This window comes from Capricornis sumatraensis, chromosome 9, assembly GCF_032405125.1.
Source record: "Capricornis sumatraensis isolate serow.1 chromosome 9, serow.2, whole genome shotgun sequence".
NCBI lineage: Eukaryota > Metazoa > Chordata > Mammalia > Artiodactyla > Bovidae > Capricornis > Capricornis sumatraensis.
This window is the reverse complement of record NC_091077.1, coordinates 8,096,119-8,116,984: the sequence shown is the minus strand read 5'-3', so window position 1 is coordinate 8,116,984 and position 20,866 is coordinate 8,096,119. Positions and strand designations below refer to the sequence as shown.

The window sequence follows — 20,866 nt, the reverse complement described above, 5'->3', positions numbered from 1 at the left end:
TCCCTCCTTTCCACAGGCATGGGCTCTCAGAGGCGGAGCTAAAGGATGTCCTGTCCTTGGACGACGAGGTCCTGCAGAGCGTGTACCAAGACTGGACCCCACCCAGCAAAGAGCTTCTGCGCTTCCCGCCCCTGCTGTGGGTGAGGCTTCGTCGAGATCTGGGTAACTGCTTGGCCAGGCGGCCCGTGGACGGCTTCACCCTTCTGGCCATCGCCCACAGGTGAGTCGAGCGGGTTGGTGACACTGTCTGGGTGGGACTCCAAGACCAAGGACTCCCTGATCGGGTTCCTCTTTGTTTCAGATCCTTCTTCACTCTCCATTCCCAGGAAATAAAGTCTACTTAGCACAGCATGCAAGGGTCTCCCCACCGTGAGCTCTAACACAGCTAACTTGTTTGTTATCATTATTAGTCACACCACACATCTTTTTTTTTTTTTTACTTTATTTTGCTTTACAATACTGTATTGGTTTTGCCATACATTGACATGAATCCACCACGGGTGTACATGAGTTCCTCATCCTGAACCCCCCTCCCACCTCCCACCCCATATCATCTCTCTGGATCATCCCCGTGCACCAGCCCCAAGCATCCTGTATCCTGTATCGAACCTAGACTGGTGATTTGTTTCTTACATGATAGTATACATGTTTCAATGCCATTCTCCCAAATCATCCCACCCTCTCCCTCTCCCTCAGAGTCCGAAAGACTTGTCTATACATCTGTGTCTCTTTTGCTGTCTCACATACAGGGTCATCATTGCCATCTTTCTAAATTCCATATATATGTGTTAGTATACTATATTGCTGTTTTTCTTTCTGGCTTACTTCACTCTGTATAATCGGCTCCAGTTTCATCCATCTGAACAGAACTGATTCAAATGTATTCTTTTAATGGCTGAGTAATACTCCATTGCGTATATGTGCCACAGCTTTCTTATCCATTCATCTGCTGATGGACATCTAGGTTGCTTCCATGTCCTGGCTATTATAAAGAGTGCTGCGATGAACATTGGAGTACACGTGTCTCTTTCTATTCTGGTTTCCTCGGTGTGTATGCCCAGCAGTGGGATTGCTGGGTCATAAGGCAGTTCTATTTCCAGTTTCTTAAGGAATCACCACACTGTTCTCCATAGTGGCTGTGCTAGTTTGCATTCCCACCAACAGTGTAGGAGGGTTCCCTTTTCTCCACACCCTCTCCAGCATTTATTGCTTGTAGACTTTTGGATCGCTGCCATTCTGACTGCACACCACACGTCTTGTGGGCTCCCAGCTCCCTGACCAGGAATTGAATTCGAGCCCTCGGCAGTGAAATTGCAGAGTCCTAACCGTTGGATTACCGGGGAGCTCCCGCAATGAACTGCTTCTTTAAACTGAGGAGAAATTCACATGAAATCCATCATTTGAAAGCAAACAGTTGAGCGCATTTAGCATCTTCACATGCTGTACAACTATCACCTCTGTCTACTTCCAGAACATTCCCACTGCCCTAAAAGGTACCCCATCCCCGTTAGCAGCCACTCCCCAGTCCCTGCCCCCCCAGCCCCTGGCAGCCACGCGCCTGCTTTCCGTCTCTATGGATGTGCCTGTTCTGGACATTTCGTATGGATGTAATCGCACGCAGTGTGGCCTATTGCGTCTGGCTTATCTCACTCAGCGTGACAGTTTCATGGTCTGTCTGTGTTATAACATGTGTTAGTGCTTCATTCCTTGTTACGGCTGAATGATATTCCCCTGCAGGCACGGGTCACGTTTTGTTTATTCGCTCATTCGTTGACGGACATGTGGTTGTTTCCACCTTTTGGTGATTGTGACTAGAGCTGCTGTGAATAGGCACGCACAAGTTTTTATTTGAACGCCTGCTTTTCCATTCTTTGGGGGGTATATACTCCGGAGTGAAATTTCTGGATCATGCAGTAACTTGCTTTATGTTTAATTATTGAGGAACCCAAATTTTCCAATTTTAAATTGGAAATCCCATGGACAGAGTCTGGAGGGTTATAGTCCAGGGGTTCCCGAGAGTCAGACATGACTTAGCAACTAAACTGCCACCATAGTTAATTCACAGTTTTGTGTTAGTTTCAAGAATACAGCAAAGTGATTCAGATATATACATATTATCATATATTATATATGTGTTATATATGTATGTTAGTACTTATATAAAAATTATCTTATATATTATATATTATTTATACTTAAATATTAATATATTTATATGTATCAGTATATGTTTATATATGTTCTTTTTCAGATTCTTTTCCATTATGGATTATTATAAGATATAATTCCCTGTGCTTTGCAGTAGGTCTTGTTGTTTATCAAATATTCCTTTTTAAAGTAAAATTACTTAGAGGAAAAAGTAAGATGGGCTGATTTAGAGATACACGGTAGGTGGCAAGTAGCGCAGGCGGTCAGCTGAGCCAGCAAGCATCTAGAAGGAGTTTCGGATGGTCTGGCGCTTGGGAACCACTTCCTGGAAGTGGTGGCCAGTCACCACCTCTGAGCCCACCCAGGCCCATCAGCCCATGTCTCCTCTCTGCAGACAGCTGGCCGAGGTGGTCCGAGAGCTCTACCTGTCTGGGCCTGAGAAAGCCAAGAGTCACGGAGTCTTGGCCGACTTCTTCTCAGGGGCCTGGAGCCAGGGCATCAAGAAACTCATCACCCTGCCACTCGTGGGAAAACCCCTGAACCTGGACCGCAAGGTGAGGTGTCCAGGGGCCCCTGCTCCCCACTCTCAGCCTCTGCACTTCTGTGCTGCAAAGCTGGGGCCACGTGCCCCCTACCATTCCTTATTTCCACCCCAGACACACTCTGGCTCCTTTCCTTCTTTTCTCACAAAGGACAGAAAGTCCCCAAACATTGTCTGAAGGGTGGGGAGCAGCAGATGAGGAATTTATGCTCCACTAACTTTCCAGATGAGAGAACAGAATCACAGCATTAGAAAGCTTGTCTCCAAAGTCATGCCTTGCGGCATCCCAGAATTTAATTCCGTATGCTCTGATTCATCCTGAAACACACCAGTTTCCTCCTTGTTGTGTGTGTGTGTGTGTGTGTGTATGAGAGTGGGGGTGGGGCTGATGTTTTCCTTGTGAATCCTCTCATACAATTCAATTTTCAGTCATTGGTTCTCCCAAAGTGTTACTCATTTTAAAAATAACACATTTCATTTCCCACCTAGGAGAGTAGTGTGCCATTGTTGGAGAACACAGGATCAAACAGTGAGATAAAAGCTAGACCCAGAAGTCCCCGCTCTGAAGAGCTGCTCCCAGACTTCCAGCCACTATTCACGGATTTCCTCCCAGTCTTTCTTTTGTACTCAGGAGCTCTAAGACTTGGGTCCTTAGCTTACAAGTTGCCACCTCATTTTTTTTTTTTTTTTTTTGCCTTTCAAATACCTCGAGGCCCAGCTCAAATGCCTCTTCCTTCAGTAAGCCTTCCATAATTTCCTTCCTTTTGCTTACTTGTTCTTTTTCTTCTTCTTCTTCTTTTTGCCATGCCAACGCAGCTTGTGGGATCTAGTTCCCAAGCCAAGGATCACTCCCGTGTCCCCTGCAGTGGGAGCGCAGAGTGCCAACCACTGGACTGCCAGGGAATTCCCTAGACTACTTGTCCTTTACTCCATGCGCCCCTCACTCCGAGGCAGAGCTCAGACTGGGTATTTCTTTCTTTCTCGTCTGCGCTGAGCCTTCGTTGCTGCGAGCGGTCTTTCTCTAGTTGCGCGGCACGGGCTCTAGGCGCACGGGCTTCGGGAGGTGCAGCGCTTGAGCTCAGCTGCTCCTGTGTGCGTGGGATCATCCCGGACCAGGGATTGAACCCATGTTCCCTGAATGGGCAGGCAGATTCTTAACCACTGGATCACCAGGGAAGTCCAGAACTCAGACTTTTTAGAAGAAGCTTTCAGTTTCAAAGTCATTTTAGATTCACAGACTAGTCGCCACGCGTGTAAGAGTTCCCGTGGACACTCTCAGATTCCCCTGCTGTTAACATTTCCCCTAAGCATAGCACAGTGACCACAACCAGGGAATACACTTTTAAGTCTTTTATTATAGTTGGACTTTTCTTTTGCATTTTCCCTCCTGGACAGGGAGGCCAGAGGCAGGGCCCGGCCTGATTCTTTCTCCTCTCTGGTTTCTCACAGATGCTCTCCTGTATGCCCAGAACTCCTGCAGGCTCAGCCTCATTGCTTTAGGATGTGGCTTGCCCCCTGCCTGGTCTTATAGCCTCAGGACTTCCCGCTCCAGTCGTCTTACCCAGCAATGCCTCTGACCATCCGGTCTGATCATGTCTCCCCTCTAATACCTCCCATGACTGGCCCTCTGTCTCCAGTCCAATCTCCCCAGCCTGATGTTCAGTGCTTTTGTGATCTACTATCGACAACCTTCCTAGTCTCAGCCCAACCACCATCCTTCACTCTGTCTTATAATTCAGGCTTCCCAAACTCTGATCCTGCTCTCTCCCACCACTGGGCCTCTGCACATGATGCTCCATTGCTCTGAAACGCCATCATTTCCAATGCATTTTGCCAGACAGGCTCCTACTTACCCTGTGAGACCCAGTTTCAATGCCCCTTGGATTCCTGGAGCCCCAGACCCCTCCTGTCCCAGCCCAGCCTGTGTGTGGGTATGTGTGGGTGTCCCCATCTGATATCATGTCACTGTCCCTCCAGCGTCACCTGATACCTGGCCTGGCCCATGTTTGCGGAGTGAATGAATGAGACTGTGTCTTAGTGGCCTGGCTGCCAGCTCTCTCCTCCTCTGCAGGTGGCCCCTCAGCCCCTGTGGTTCTCCGACACGGTTGCAAACCTGAGGAAGCTGAAGGAGTTACCCTACCATTTGCTCCACGCGGGCCGTATCGAGGAGCTGAAGCAGGAGGTTCTGGGTAAGGTCTCGGAGGGGGTTGTGTGGGTCCCCGACCCTCTGGTGCTCCCACTTTCCGGAGCCTGACAAGGTGGAAGGGTGAAGGTTAAAATCTCTGGCTCCTTTTAAGGCACTAGTTCTCACCAGGGGCGGTTCTGTACCATCACTGCCCCGAGATACACACACATCAAGGTGACGTCTGGAGATATTTTGGTTGCAGCTGGCATCTAGAGCTAGTTGATGGCACAGAGGATGAGAAACTGCCTTAGAATGAGAGAGACCCTGTCTACCTATCTGTCAATCCATCACCTACCATCTCTATTTATCGACCATATACGGCTGTCTATCTAGCATCTATCACCTATCTATCTGCTGCTGCTGCTGCTAAGTCACTCAGTGGTGTCCGACTCTGCGACCCCATAGACGGCAGCCCACCATGCTCCCCCATCTCTGGGATTTTCCAGGCAAGAACACTGGAGTGGGTTGCCATTGCCTTCCCCGCCTATCTATCTGCATCTCTCTATAATCTGCCATATCTATCATGTCTTTCTATATATATAAATATAAAATCTCATCTAACATATATCTCCTTCTACCATCTGTATCTATCATCTTTATATTTATCTATCTAGTATCTATCATAACTATCTATCTACCTACCAACCTACTTAAATTTCTATCTCTCTACCATTTATATATCTATCATCTTTATTCTATCTATCCATCCATCTATCTATTTGCCTATCAATGTACTATTTCTATGTGTGTGTGTGTGTGTGTGTGTGCTCAGTGCTCGGGTGTGTCTGAGTCTTTGCAGCACCATGGATTATAGCCCAACAGGCTCCTCTGTTCATGGAATTTTCCAGGCAGGAATACTGGAGCAGGTTGCCATTTCCTACTCCAGGGGATCTACCCGACCATCTACCATCTATGGCTGTCTGTCAGTCCATCATCTATTCGTCCATCCATCTTCCTGTTTATCTACCCATCTCTCTCTCTCCCCATCCATCCATCCATGTCTTCATTCCTATCATTCTCAACCAGGGACGACTCTGCTTCCCAAGGGACACTTGACAATATGCATGCTTCCGACTGTCGTCACTCGGGAGGCGTCACTGGCATCTAGTGGGTGGAGACCAGGGACACTGCTCTCCACTCCCGACCTGATGGCCCCGCCACAGAATACGACCCAGCCCCAAATGTCAGTGAGGCTGAGAGTGAGAACCTCAGAGAAACGAGGAGGTGAGACCCCACCTCCCAGGGTGCGCTGGAAGAAGCTGCAGGCTCCCACAGCGCCCCCTTCTGCCCACAGGCAGCATGACCTGGATTTGCTGCCGGGGCCTCTCTGGGGGCATCGAGGGTCTGCTAGAAGACTTTGACCTGTGTGCCCCGCACATGGACTGTCCTGAGGTCAGCCTGGTCCGGGAAGCTCTCCAGCTGTGCCGCCCGGCAGTGGAGCTCCGAGGCATGGGTGAGTGGTGCGGAGACGGCGGGCTGGGGGAGGTGTGGTCCACTCTGCACCGACCTCTAGAAGCCCAGTCTCCTCACTGAGCCCCTCACACACCTTTCCTGTTATAGCTGAGGGGTTTCTCCTAGCTCCAGCTTCTAGAACTTTGAATTGAATCTGGGAGAGTTTAGGAGTAAAAACTACCAAGCAGAGCCCTTCTTCTTACCTCAGCCCAGCAATTTATTTTATTAAAAAAATTTTTTAAGTTTATTTTCATTGTTTTGGCCTTGCCATGCAGCCTGTGGGATCTTAGTTCCCAGACCAGGGATCAAATCCAGGCCCTCAGCGGTGAGATCACAGAGTCCTAACCACTGGGCTGCCAAGGAATTCCTCCAGCATCTTATTCTAGAAAGGGCCACATAGGAAATATTTTAGGCAAAATCAAGGAAATTATGTTGATGCTTAGTATAGACAGACAGTGTTCAGTCGTATCTGACTCTTTGCAACCCCATAGACTGTAAACCACCAGGCTCCTCTGTCTATGGGATTTTCCAGGCAAGGATACTGGAGTGGGTAGCCGTTTCCTACTCCAGGGGATCTTCCGGACCCAGGGATCGAACCTGCAGGTTCTTTACCACTAGCGCCACCTGGGAAGCCCATGACACTTAATATAACAAGGGAGAAAACGTTCCCACCAATTTTTTTTTTTAGTGGGTGAAACTCAGAATGACAGTAACCGAGCACACAGCTTTTTGTAAGTTAGGTCTACTCATGAGAAAGCAGGGGAAGTCTTGATCAGGCAGAGAACATTCAGGGCTCAGTTGGGGGTTCAAAGTTGGCATTTTCTGTCGTCCTACTAATTACACGTATCAGTTTAAAGACATCAGTGGTTTTACAAAAGCCATTCCTAGCTCTCAGGGACAGGCGTTGAGCAGGGTTTGGCCCCCGCTGTGGCCTGGAGTTTGAAGGATCCCTTGTGTCCTCAGGTGATACTCTGTCCAGGATGGAATTTTGTTTGTTTGTATTTTTTAAAACTGTGGCGAAATGCCCATAAGATAAAATGAACCATTTTAATTGTCCAGGTCAGCAGCATTAAGTCCATTCACACACCGTTGCATGACCATCCGCCCCATTCGTCTTCGTAACTTGTGCGTCCTCTCAAACTGAACCTCCGTCCTCATGAAACACTCGCTCCTTTTTCCCCCTCCCTAAGCCCCTGGCACTCACCCTTCTACTTTGTATCTCTAGGAATCTGACCATTCTAGGGACCCCATGTAAGTGGACTCAGGCGATAATTTTCCTTTTTGTGACTGACTTATTTCACTTAACATAAAGTCCTCAGCTCATCCATGTCAGAAGATCCTTCCTTTTTAAGGCTGAGTAATGTTCCATTGTGTGTGTGTGTGCGTGTGTGCTAAGTCACTTCAGTTGTGTCTCACTCTTTGTGACCCTATGGCCTGTAGCCTGCCAGCCTCCTCTGTCCATGGGATTCTCCAGGCAAGAATGCTGGAGTGGATTGCCATGCCCTCCTCCAGGGGATCTTCCTGACCTAGGGATCCAACCTGGGTCTCTGGTGTTCCATTGTGTTCAGTTCAGTTCAGTCACTCAGTCTGGTCCAACTTTGCGATCCCATGGACTGTAGCACACCAGGCTTCCCTGTCCATCACCAATCTCCTGGAGTTTGCTCAGACTCGTGTCCATCGAGTCAGTTGATGTCATCCAACCATCTCATCCTCTGTCATTGCTGCGACGATGGGGATACAAATATCTTCACGAAACCCTGCTTTCGGTTCTTTTGGATATATACCTGGATGTGGAATTGCTCGGTCATTTGGTAATTTTGTGTTAAATTTCTGAGGAACTGCCAGATCTTTTCCCATACTGGCTGTGCCATTTTACCTTCCTACCAACAGCACATAAAGGTGCTAGTTTCTCTATGTCCTCTACAACACTTGTTATTTTCTGATAAAAAAAAAAAATAGCCATCCTATTGCGTGTGAAGTGGCCGGGATGTGTTCTTTCCTTTCCCCTGCTGCGTTTGGTCGTAGCTGTGGCATTCAGGATCTCTGCTGTGGCTCGAGGGCTTCTCTCTAGGTGCATTGCACGGGCTCAGTAGTTGTGGCACACTGGCTTAGCTGCCTCACGGCACGTGGGATCTTATGTCCACAACCAGGGATCGAACCTGAGTCCTGTCCTGTGCACTGCAAGCAGGATTCTTAACCCCTGGACCACCAGGGAAGTCCCCATGATGGTCTTGATCATGCATTTCCTAACTGGATTTTTTGTTTGTTTTCGTCTGGCCACACTGCATAGTTTATGGGATCTTGGTTCCCCAACCACGGATACCTTGGCCCTCGCGCTGAAAGCGCCAAGTCCTAACCACGGGACCACCAGGGATTTCCCATCCCAGCTGGTTTTGATTTGAGGGTTTTTACAAGTGATTTTATAAGGAAGCTTAATTCCCATATTCCTTCCTTGCTTCATTCATACCTGACAACTGTTGCTTGTCTGAGAAGCCTACTGAGGCTGGACACCCCTGGCCCCTCACACCCTGCATAGCCATTGCTACATGCTACTTCTGCATGTCTTAACTCTTTGGTTATTATTTTCTCTGGGTTTCTTTTGCATCCTCTATCTGCCTCTCTGCTATGCTAAGTTGCTTCAGTCATGTCTGACTCTTTGCACCCCTATAGGCTGTAGCCCGCCAGGCTCCTCTGTCCCTGGGATTCTCCAGGTAAGAGTCTGTCTGTCCCTGCTCCCTGCCAAATGTCCACCCCTATCACATAGATCAGTCCAAGTGCATGGATCTTGGTCCCGCCGCGTTGATTTAAATCTGGGTTCTGGCGTTTACTGGCAGTGTGACCTTCACGTCCCTTACTACTACCTCATCCCCTCCCTTACTCTCACCCCTCCCCTTGCCTTGCAGCCTTCAGTTTCCCCATCTGCAAAATGGGGGATGTTGCTGAACCCTCCCCTCTAGGGCTTCTGGGAACTGTTTGCAAGTCAATTCATGCAGAGCCTGTCCCCATGGTGCCTTCTGAGGATCCTTTTACTGTCAGGTGACAGCACTGATGTTGTTGACCTGAAAGGCCTTGGAGGGGCCACTTCTGCCCCGAGCCTCTGCTTTCGTCATCTGCAAAGTGTTGAATAGCGCTAAGGTGGTGTCTAGGACCCCACCCAAGTGGATGACGCTTTTGCCTTCTTCTTGCATTTATGCTCACCAGATGTTTTATACCTCAAAGGGAGTGATTTCCCAGGAAAACACCCTTGGGCCAGTTTAGGAAAAGATTTCAAAGCCCAAATCACAGTATGTTCTTTGCAGCGCTCCTTGACTGACAACCTGTGGCTGCCCAGCACAAGGAGAAGGTGTAGAGAGAAATGTTGCCACCAGATGGTGCAGCTGAGCAACCGTGCACTCTCAGGACATTTCAGTACTTTCCAGCAAGCTCCTAGAAACCAGTCCTATTATGGATTTCCCCCGTTGCCTCAGGCTCCAGGATGACTTGGCGTGGTGCCGTTCCTGTTTGTTTTAATTTGAAAGACTGATATTTTGTTCATCATGGACCTGGGGGCATGCTTTTGATTTTCTTAAAAAAAATTGCATTAAAATAGTGTTTCTCTTGACAGTTAAGTTTGTTAGCACTACTTTAACTGCTACACCCGTGGTAAGTGGGACACTTGCGCCTGTCCCTGGCCTCACCCCATTTCACCCACCAGCAAACCCAGGCACAGGGCATGGCCACCATGCCCCAGGCCCCACAGTTCGTGTGAACTGGTGTAAGCTGCTGAACCTCGTGCGTGTGTGCTAAGTTGCTCAGTCATGTCCAGCTCTTTTGCGACCCCATGGGCTGTAGGCCGCCAGGCTCCTCTGTCCTTGGGAATTCTCCAGGCAAGAATGCACAAGTGGGTTGCTGCTTCTGAACCTCACCATGCCTCAGTTTTCCGCATTATAGACTTGGGCTGATAGTGATGATACATCTAAACTGCCCCCTCCCCAAGATGTAGTTACTTTTAAAATATATATTTATTTATTTAGCTGCATCAGGTCTCAGTTGCCATACACGGGCTCTCTAACTGGCGTGCAGTCTCAGTAGCTGCCACACACAGGCTCTCTAGTTGTGGTCTATGGGCTCTAGAGCGTGAGAGCTCAGTAGTTGTGGTACAGGGGCTGAGTTGCTTTGAGGCATGTGAGATCTGAGTTCCCCAACCAGAGATGGAACCTATGTTCTGTCCTGTTCATGGAAGATTCTTAACCACTAGACTGCTAGTTCAGTCCAGTTCAGTTGCTCAGTCGTGTCTGACTCTTTGCGACCCCATGAATCGCAGCACGCCAGGCCTCCCTGTCCATCACCAACTCCCAGAGTCCACCCAAACCCATGTCCATTGAGTCGGTGATGCCATCCAACCATCTCATCCTCTGTCGTCCCCTTCTCCCGCCCTCAATCTTTCCCATCATCAGGGTCTTTTCAAATGAGTCAGCTCTTTGCATGAGGTGGCCAAAGTATCGGAGCTTTAGCATCAGTCTTTCCAAAGAACACCCAGAACTGATCTCCTTTAGGATGGACTAGTTGGATCTCCTTGCAGTCCAAGGGACTCTCAAGAGTCTTCTCCAACACCACAGTTCAAAAGCATCAATTCTTCGGCGCTCAGCTTTCTTCACAGTCCAACTCTCACATCCATACATGACCACTGGAAAAACCATAGCCTTGACTAGATGGACCTTTGTTGGTAAAGTAATGTCTCTGCTTTTGAATATGCTATCTAGGTTGGTCATAACTTTTCTTCCAAGGAGTAAGCGTCTTAATTTCATGGCTGCAATCACCATCTTCAGTGATTTTGGAGCCCCCCAAAATAAAGTCTGACACTGTTTCTACTGTTTCCTCATCTATTTCCCATGAAGTGATGGGACCGGATGCCATGATCTTCGTTTTCTGAATGTTGAGCTTTAAGCCAACTTTTTCACTCTCCTCTTTCACTTTCATCAAGAGGCTTTTTAGTTCCTCTTCACTTTCTGCCATAAGGGTGGTGTCATCTGCATATCTGAGGTTACTGATATTTCTCCTGGCAATCTTGATTCCAGCTTGTGCTTCTTCCAGTCCAGCGTTTCTCATGATGTACTCTGCATAGAAGTTAAATAAGCAGGGTGACAATATACAGCCTGGACATACTCCTTTTCGTGTTTGGAACCAGTCTGTTGTTCCATGTCCAGTTCTAACTGTTGCTTCCTGACCTGCGTACAGGTTTCTCAAGAGACAGGTCAGGTGGTCTGGTATTCCCATCTGTTTCAGAATTTTCCACAGTTAATTGTGATTCACAGAGTCAAAGGCTTTGGCATAGTCAATAAAGCAAAAGTAGATATTTTTCTGGAACTCTCTTGCTTTTTCCATGATCCAGCAGATGTTGGCAATTTGATCTCTGGTTCCTCTGCCTTTTCTAAAACCAGCTTGAACATCTGGAAGTTCACGGTTCACATATTGCTGAAGCCTGGCTTGGAGAATTTTGAGCATTACTTTACTAGCATGTGAGATGAGTGCAATTGTGCAGTAGTTTGAGCATTCTTTTGCATTGTCTTTCTTTGGGATTGGAATGAAAACTGACCTTTTCCAGTCCTGTGGCCACTGCTGAGTTTTCCAAATTTGTGGCATATTGAGTGCAGCACTTTCACAGCATCATCTTCCAGGATTTAAAATAGCTCAACTGGAATTCCATCACCTCCTCTAGCTTTGTTCATAGTGATGCTTTCTAAGGCCCACTTGACTTCACATTCCAGGATGTCTGGCTCTAGGTGAGTGATCACACCATCGTGATTATCTGGGTCGTGAAGATCTTTTTTGTATAGTTCTTCCGTGTATTCTTGCCACCTGTTCTTAATATCTTCTGCTTCTGATAGATAGGTCCATACCATTTCTGTCTTTTATCGAGCCCATCTTTGCATGAAATGTTCCCTTGGTATCTCTAATTTTCTTGAAGAGCTCTCTAGTCTTTCCCATTCTGTTGTTTTCCTCTATTTCTTTGCATTGATCACTGAGGAAGGCTTTCTTATCTCTCCTTGCTATTCTTTATGAGCCAATAATTCCATTCCAGGGTAAACAAAACAAAACGAAAACACTGAAAGATACGTGAGCCCCCATGATCATAGCAGCATTATTTGCAATTGCCCAGATATGAAGGAAACCTAAGATATCCGTGGACAGATGAATGAAGAAAGAATATTTGCTACATGTATTCAATGGACTAGTACTCAGTCATAAAAAAGAATGAAAATTTGCCATTTGCGGCAACATGGATGGACTTATAGGGGATTGTGCTAAATGAAATAAACCAGACAGAGAAAGACAAATACTGTATATCACATACGTGGAATCTAACAAATAGAACAAACTAGTGAATATAATAAAATAAGGAGCATACTCGCAAGAATAAGCTAGTGGTTAGCAGTGGGCAAGGGAATGGTGATGTGAAAGTCACTCAGCCATGTCTGACTCTTTGCGACCCCATTGGCTGTACAGTCCATGGAATTCTCCAGGCCAGAATACTGGAGTGGTGTTCTCCAGAAGCTGCTTCCTTCTCTAGAGGATCCTCCCAACCCAGGGATCAAACACAGATCTCCTGCATTGCACGTGGATTCTTTACCAGCTGAGCCGCTAGGGAAGGCCTCGAGGGAATGGGCGGGGCAAAATAGGCGTGGGGGAGTAAGATAGTCTACAAGGGTGTATTGTACAATGTGGGTAATATAGCTAATATCTTGTAATAAGTGTAAACAGAATGTAACCTTTTTAAATTGCATAAAAAATTAAAAATAAAAAAAGAGAAATTGAGGACTTCCCTGGTAGTACAGTGGATAAGAATCCTCCTGCCAACGCAGGGCACATGCGTTCAGTCCCTGGTCCGGGAAGATCCCACGTGCCACAGAGCAGCTAATCCCACGAACCACAACTTCTGTAGCCCTGGCACCCGGAGACTGTGCTCTGCGACAAGAGGACCACCATGACGAGAAGCCTGGGCACCGCAGCGAAGAGTCGCCCCTGTTTGCTGCAGCTAGAGAAAGCCCACAGCAACCAAGACCCAGTGCAGCCAAAATAAAGAAATAAATATTTTAAATAATAAAAAAAAGGAAGTTGAAGTGACGTGGCCACAAGCCAAAGATGCCTGGAGCCCCCAGAATCTGGAAGAGGCGGGGAAGGATGCTCCCCCAAAACCTCTGGAGGGAGCACAGCCTTGGCCACAGCTTGATTTCAGACTTCTGGCCCCCAGAACTGTGAGAGAAGAAGGTTCTGTTGTTTGAAGCCCCCCAAAGTTTTCTTGTTTACAGCAGCCACAGGACACTAACCCACTCGGTAACTATGAACTGCTGGTGAAATGACCCTACACATTGGTTGGGTGCCTGGGTTTCCCTGTTGGCTCAGACTGTGAAGAATCTGCCTGCAATGTAGGAGACCGGGGTTCAATCCCTGGGTCAGGAAGATCCCCTGGGGAAGGGAATGACTACCCACTCCAGGGTTCTTGCTTGGAGAATTCCAAGGACAGAGGAGCCTGGTGGGCTACAGTCCATGGGGTCACAAAGAATAGGACTTGACTGAGTGACTGACACACCTGGGATTCAGAACACAGCCATGAGCAAGACAGGCATCGTCTTTGTTCTCAGGAAACCCAAGGTCTAGGGTGTGAGGTGGGGATCCTCCCGGGGCACTTGAAGTAGGGGCGAGTGGGTGGAGAGAGCAGAAAAGGAGGCAGAAGCGGGGAGGGCTCCAGCTGGGGGAGCAGAGCCCCTCCTCTCAACAAGCGTCCCCTCTGTTGCAGAGAGAAGCGTCCTGTGCACAGAACTCCTGGCCAGACTCCATTTCTTCACCACTTCACATCCCGGGCTGGTGGGACAGCTGTGCCAACAGGCACAGAGCTGGCTCCAGATGTGCCCACAGCCTGTGCTGGTGCCCCTCGGAGGATTCCTCCCGCCACCTGGAGGGCCCCTGCGGGCAACCCTCACCGGCTGTCATAAAGGTGGGTCTCCCCAGCGCAGTCCCTGTCCGTCTGGGGGCAGTGGATGCAGGTATTTCAGGCTGCTCTCTGGGGCTCCCCTCTGCCAGTTGGGAAGCCCCAAGGGTGCCAGCTGGGCCTGGCCTGCTGTCTCATGCTGACTTGACTCCATCTGTCGCCCAGGGACTGTAGACGGCTAGTGTAAATACTGCTATTGAGCCCAGAGCAAGTGGATGCTGACTGCCTCTGGGGTCTCGTCACTAAGAGTTCGGTGCCCATCTTACCACAGCGTCTGTGATTTTACAGCCTCAAGCTAGCAAGTTTGGAAACTAGAGCCTGGCTCCTGACTGGCCCTGGAGAGGCTGGTGGGACTTTTAGGTTCTCCACGGGACACCAGAATGTCAGAGGATGAGCGGATTTCGTCCTCTCCCTCCGTTTGTCACCCATCTTTTCATCCATCCACCCAGCATCCCTCTCTTCCTTCCATCTGTCTGCCTTTTCATCCATCCAAACCCCCTCCCTCCCTTCCTTTCTTCCAACCAGTCAGCTATCCATCTGTCTTTCCATCCATCCATCCCTCCATCCGCCCTTCCTTCCTCTCATCCGTCCATCTGTATGTCCTTCTTTCCTTCCCTTCTTCTTTCCCACCCACCCACCCACCCTCCCACCCACCATCGGTTATCCGTATTTCCAGGAGTCATCCTTCCTTTCACGATTCTTTCCACGCCACTTACCTTCCATTTTCTCCAAATTGCCACCTTCTATTTGCTCAAATACCCCTCCTCCCATCCAGACACAGCCATTCATCAACTCACCCACACATCCATCAAATTCATCTACCCTTCTAATACCCATCCATTCACTAACCCACTCACCCAGCCAGTCATCTATCCGTCCACTTACCCACCAGTCCACCACCACTCATCCATCCCTTTATCTGCCCACCCACAGTCTCACATTAATCATGAGGCTACTAATACAAGTAGCTTGTTGTTCAAATACCAGACATAACTTGTGCCTTTTCTGTGCCACAGAGTCTTGTAGGGAAAGCTACATTCTCAAGGCACAGAGCTTCAAAAATAGAAATTCTAAGAGACACTTGATACAATGCACGGAAAAAAAATGATTTAGGGACAGCTACTGTGTTGAGAAGGATTGTAAGACTGAATCTAACAGGAAAGAATGTACATTTATTATGATACTGATTCTGACGCTGTAACAAAAGCCAACATAGCAATGGCTAAAATAAAAAAGAACTTCATTTGTCTCAGACGCAATGGTCCACGCATAAATAAAGGTAATATGGTGTCTCCAGGTTGTCAGGGGCTCAGACATTTTCAAACTTGCTGCCCTGCCATTTTCAATGTGAGGTTTCCATTTAATGGCCCAAAATGGCTGCTCCAGCCCCTGCCATCACAGTGGCATTCCAGCCAGGGGGAAGAGGGAAGAAGTAGATGGCAGTCCCCTTCCCTTCAAGGACACAGCCTGAAGCAGAACTTACCACTTTTGCTCCTGTTTCACTGGTGAGAACATGGCCATCTTTGACTATAAGGGAGCCTGGGAAATAAGGTCGTAGTCTGGGTAACTAAATACTCAACGAAACCTGCGGGCTGTGGATTTTATTACTAAAAGAAGCATGATATCAATAGAATGGCTCCTGTAGGGGGTGGGGCAGATCCCAGAGTGTGGGGATTGATTGGTGAGGTCTGTCAAAGCATAGGGAAAGGCAGTCACAACTCAGAAGTGTTTTTGGTTTTTCTCATCTCGGTAGGAAAATGTTTTGTGTTTCAGACCCACTGTGCCAATTGCATGCGCTCTGGTCCTGTTGCCAGGTGGCACTGGTGGTAAAGACTCTGCCTGCCAGCACAGGGACATAAGAAACGTGGGTTCCATCCCTGGGCCGGGAAGATCCCCTGGAGGAGGGCATGGCAATCCACTCCAGTATTCTTGCCTGGAGAATCCCACGGACAGAGAAGCCTGGTGGGCTATAGTCCACAGGGTCGCAAAGAGTCGGACACAACTGAAGCAATTTAACACATACACACACACACACGACACGTTGAGGTTGACAAACTTGCTACCCACTCCGGGCTTCAGTTTCTTCGCTTTTATTTATTTATGGACGTACCATGTGGCTTGGAGGATCTTTGTTTCCTAACCAGGGATTGAACCCACATCCTCGGCAATGAAAGTGTGGAGTCCTAACCACTGGGCCCCCAAGGAATTCCCAGTTTCTTCGTTTTTAAGATGAAAAGTTTGAGTTCACATTTCCAAGGTGACACAGTTCGTGAGTGATCACAAATTTAAAAAAAAAAGGAAGGAAAGAAAAGGAAAATCCCACCTCCTCATATCCTGTCCCAGTGAGGTGGAGACACAATCCTGGATTCTCAGACCTGGACTGGGTCTGACTTTAACACCTCCTCCACCACCTTGGCTTTCCCGGTGGCTCAGCAGTAAAGAACCCGCCTGCCCATACAGGAGACACGAGAGACACGGGTTTGACCCCTGGGTGGGGAAGATTCCCCTGGGAAAGGGCATGGCAACCCACTCCAGTATTCTTTCCTGGAGAATCCCATGGACAGAGGAGCCTGGTGGGCCACAGTCCATGGGGACAGAGTCGGACACAATTGAGTGACTGAGCACATGGACCGCCCAGTTGTGACAACCAGAAATTTCTCCAGACATTGCCCAGTGTGCCCTGGGCGTGTGGGGCAGAATCGCCCCTGGGCAGGAGGCGCTGAACTAGAGACACTTATGACTGAACAGTGGTTTGGTCCATCCTCCCGCCTCAGAGCAGCTCAGAGTCTGCATCTGGCCTCTTGACAGGGCTGGCTTTGAAATCCCAGCTCTGCCACTTCCAGATGTGTGACCTTGGACCAGGAACTGACTCTGGGCCTCAACTTCCTTATCTGCGAAGTGGGGGGAGTGTTTCATGGCTGAGAACTCAGACCCATGAGCTCTCATTTCTGTGTGGCTGCAGGCATCACTGCCATGGCATGGAGCCTGGAAGAGAAGCTGCTGCTGGTTGGCACGCAGGAGGGCATGGTGACTGTGTGGGACATGGAGGAACAGCAGGTGATCCACATCCTACCTGGACACACAGGTGAGGCTTGGAAAATGGGGCTGATGATCAGGCTCCTCCTAGAGTCAGTTGCCAGGGTCCGTTTACCACCAACTCACTTCTCTGTATCAAAACTGTGGTCTTTGTTCCTGCATCAGCTAGCTACAGCCGTGTAACAAAACACCCCAAACAAGAATGCAAATCAGAACAGCCACTATGGAGAACAGTAAGGAAGTTCCTCAAAAGACTAAAGATTGTTGCCGTATGATCCAGCAATCCTATACCTGGGCATATATTTGTACTATAATTTGAAAAGATACCTGCCTCCCTATGTCCATAGCAACAGTATTTAGAATAGCCAAGACTTGGAAGCAACCATCAATGCACTGATAGATAAAGATGTAAGATATATAATATATATGAATATTAGCCACAAAAAGAATGAAATAATGCCATTTTCAGCTACACAGATGGACCTAGAGATGATCACCTAGAGATGACTTCTAAGTAAGTCAGAAAAAGGCAAATTCCATATTGTATCACTCAGATGCAGAATCTAAACTATGATGCAAATGAACTTATCTACGAAACAGAAACAGACTCACAGCAAAGAGAACAGACTTGTGGTTGCCAAGGGTGGGGGATTGGGAAAGGGATGGATGGGAATTTGGGGTGAGGAGATGCAAACGTGTGTGCATAGAAGGGATAAACAGCAAGATTCTAGTCTATAGCATAGGAACTATATCCAATGTCCTGTGATAAACCATAATGGAAAAGAATACAAAAAAGGAAAATGCAAAATCAAAATCACCCCAAACCCAGTGGCTTCAAACAATAGCTGCTTATTTAGCTCACCTCTGTGAGTGGGCACTTCCCCGGTGCCTCAAACGGTAAAAAATCTGCCTGCAGTGCAGGAGACCTGGGTTTGATCCCCGGTCAGGAAGATTCCCTGGAAAAGGGAATGGCACCCCACTCCAGTAGAATCCCATGGACAGAGAGGCCTGATGGGGCTACAGTCCATGGGGTCGCAAAGAGTCAGGCACGACTGAGCAACTGACACACACAGTGTGAGTGGGCACTCCAGCCCCGTGGCAAACACTGATGTGCTTTCTGAGGCTATAGATTTGTGCTTTCTGGACATTTCTTATAAATGAAATTGTATACTATGCGATCTTTTGCATCAGTTTTCTTTCCATCCACATAATAAGTTTGCAGTTCATTTGTATTACAAGTACAGATAGTTTGTTCATTTCCATTGCTGAATTGTATTCCCTTGTATGCAAGCAACGCGTTTTCAACCATTCGTCACTTGTAGGACATTTACACTGTTCCCAATTTGGGGCTGTTGTGAATAATGCTACTCTGACTCATTATATCTTCATCTTTATAATGTTTAAATGCACTAAAAAATTTCATTTATCTTAATAGATCATGCATGTTTCAGAATTTATTAAATTTTTAAAATTATTTAAACACTTTGTGGCTATTTAGGCTATTTCTAGTTATCTGCTATTTGGATAATACTGGGATGAATCTGTTTTACCTCTTGGTCAGTATTTTTTTCATTCTGTTGAATATTTCCAGAGAGTGGCACTCTTGACTTGGAAGGTATGACCATTCCTATAGGTTTTGAGAAGTGTCATCGTATTGCTTTCCAAACAGGCTGCAACAGATTAAAACACTCCCTAACCCCAAAGTTCCCAGCATTGGGTACTTTAATTTTATACTTTTTGTCTAAGGGGTTGCAGTGGAGTAGGCACGATAGAGTATTGACAAATGAGTCTCTTTATTTTATTATTTTCATCAGGATGGCTATTTTCCTAGAGGATGATTCAATCTCTGCACAGTATCTGACTCACGGCAACCTTGATTCATTTTTTAAAGTCTTCAAACTCTTATCATCTATAATCAGAAAAACTCAGTAATCAATTTACTGAAAAAACCGAAAACACTGTGTGTGTTAGTTGTTCAGTCATGTCCAGCTTTTTGCGACCCCATGGACGGTAGCCCCACAAGGCTCTTCTGTCCATGGAATTCTCCAGGCAAGAAAACTGGAGTGGGTTGCCATTCTCTTCTCCAGGGTATCTTCCCAACCCAGGGATCGAACCTGGGTCTCCTGCATTGCAGGCAGATTTTTTCCCGTCTCAGCCACCAGGAAAGCCCTGAAAACACTGTGAAAGTGAAAGTGAAGTCGCTCAGTCATGTCCGACTCTTTGCGACCCCATAGACTGTAGCCTACCAGGCTCCTCCATCCATGGGACTTTCCAGGCAAGAGTACTGGAGTAGGTTGCCACTTCCTTCTCCAGAGGATCTTCCTGACCCAGGGATCGAACCCGGGTCTCCCGCATTGTAAGCAGATGCTTTACTGTCTGAGCCACCAGGGAAGCACGTAATAAGAAAAGTAAAAGCTTCCCATCACATGGTAGGGTGCTAGAGGTGTTTTGCACTGGCTCTGAGAGTCAACTTTGAAATTTTCAAGAATTTGGTGAGGTGGTCATTCTTTTTCTTAAAAAAAAAATTTTTTTATTGAAAATTTTGTTGATTTACAAAGTTGTGTTCATTTCTGCTGTCCAGCTGAGTGACTCAGTTATGCACAGATATGTGTTCTTTTTTATATTCTTTTCCATTGTGATTTATCCCAGGAAATTGAGAATCGTTTTCTGTGCTCTACAGTAGGACCTGGTCGTTTGTCCATTCTGTTTGTAAATAGTTTGCATCCGCTAATCCCGAGCTCCAAGTCCATCCCTTCCCTACTCCTTCTCTTCTTTGGCGGTCACTAGTCTCTTCCCTATGTTCAAACAGCCGTTCTTAAACATGACATCATAGAAACACACAATTAATCAATTCTACTGAAACAAGGTAATAAATACTCAAAACTCATCATTTTCTAAATATTTCACAACACTCTTATCTCCCTTCTTGGTTATTATATCTGTGTGATATATATGATTATATATAGACATATGAACTTGTGCAACCTGGTTTTTTTTTTTTTTTCCTCTTTCCGTATCATGTATATATCTCTAGTTCGTTTTTATTAGTTTTCTTTCTGGCTGTGCTGGGTCTTTGTTGCTGCTCATCGGCTTTCTCTAGCTGTAGCGCGCAGGGGCTAATCTACACTGCCATATGCAGGCCCTTCACTGCGGCGGCGTCTCCTGCTGCAAGGCACAAGTTCTAGGAGGCGAGGGCTTCAGTAGCTGTGGCGTGTGGACTCAGTTGCTCTGTGACACGTGGAATCTTCCTCGACCAGGGACTGAACTCATGTTTTCTGCATTGGCAGGTGGATTCTTAACCACTAGACAACCAAGGAGGTCCACTAATTCATTTTAACAGTGATATAATGGCCTATGTATGGGAAGTATTATAAAGTGTTATTATTTATAAAAATTTTGGTTGAAAAATACCCCAATCTCAAGAAATAAAAATCACTCCAAATACTGGGGACATGTGAATTCTAAAACAAAATTCCCTTCCTTTACGCTCCCTCGATCCTTTAATGCTCCCCTGGAACTGACCAGTGCACACACT

At 47.3% G+C, this 20,866-nt stretch overlaps 1 protein-coding gene across 1 annotated transcript in view; it reads left to right on the top strand.

Moving 5' to 3' along the window:
- The window catches only part of NWD1 (NACHT and WD repeat domain containing 1), a 76,089-nt gene that overhangs the window by 23,700 nt on the left and 31,523 nt on the right, over positions 1–20,866 (top strand). Inside the window, 6 exon segments of the mRNA XM_068981238.1 lie at positions 17–220; positions 2,543–2,702; positions 4,761–4,878; positions 6,169–6,327; positions 14,104–14,301; positions 17,258–17,380. Of these exon segments, the coding sequence (XP_068837339.1) occupies positions 17–220; positions 2,543–2,702; positions 4,761–4,878; positions 6,169–6,327; positions 14,104–14,301; positions 17,258–17,380 (962 nt within the window).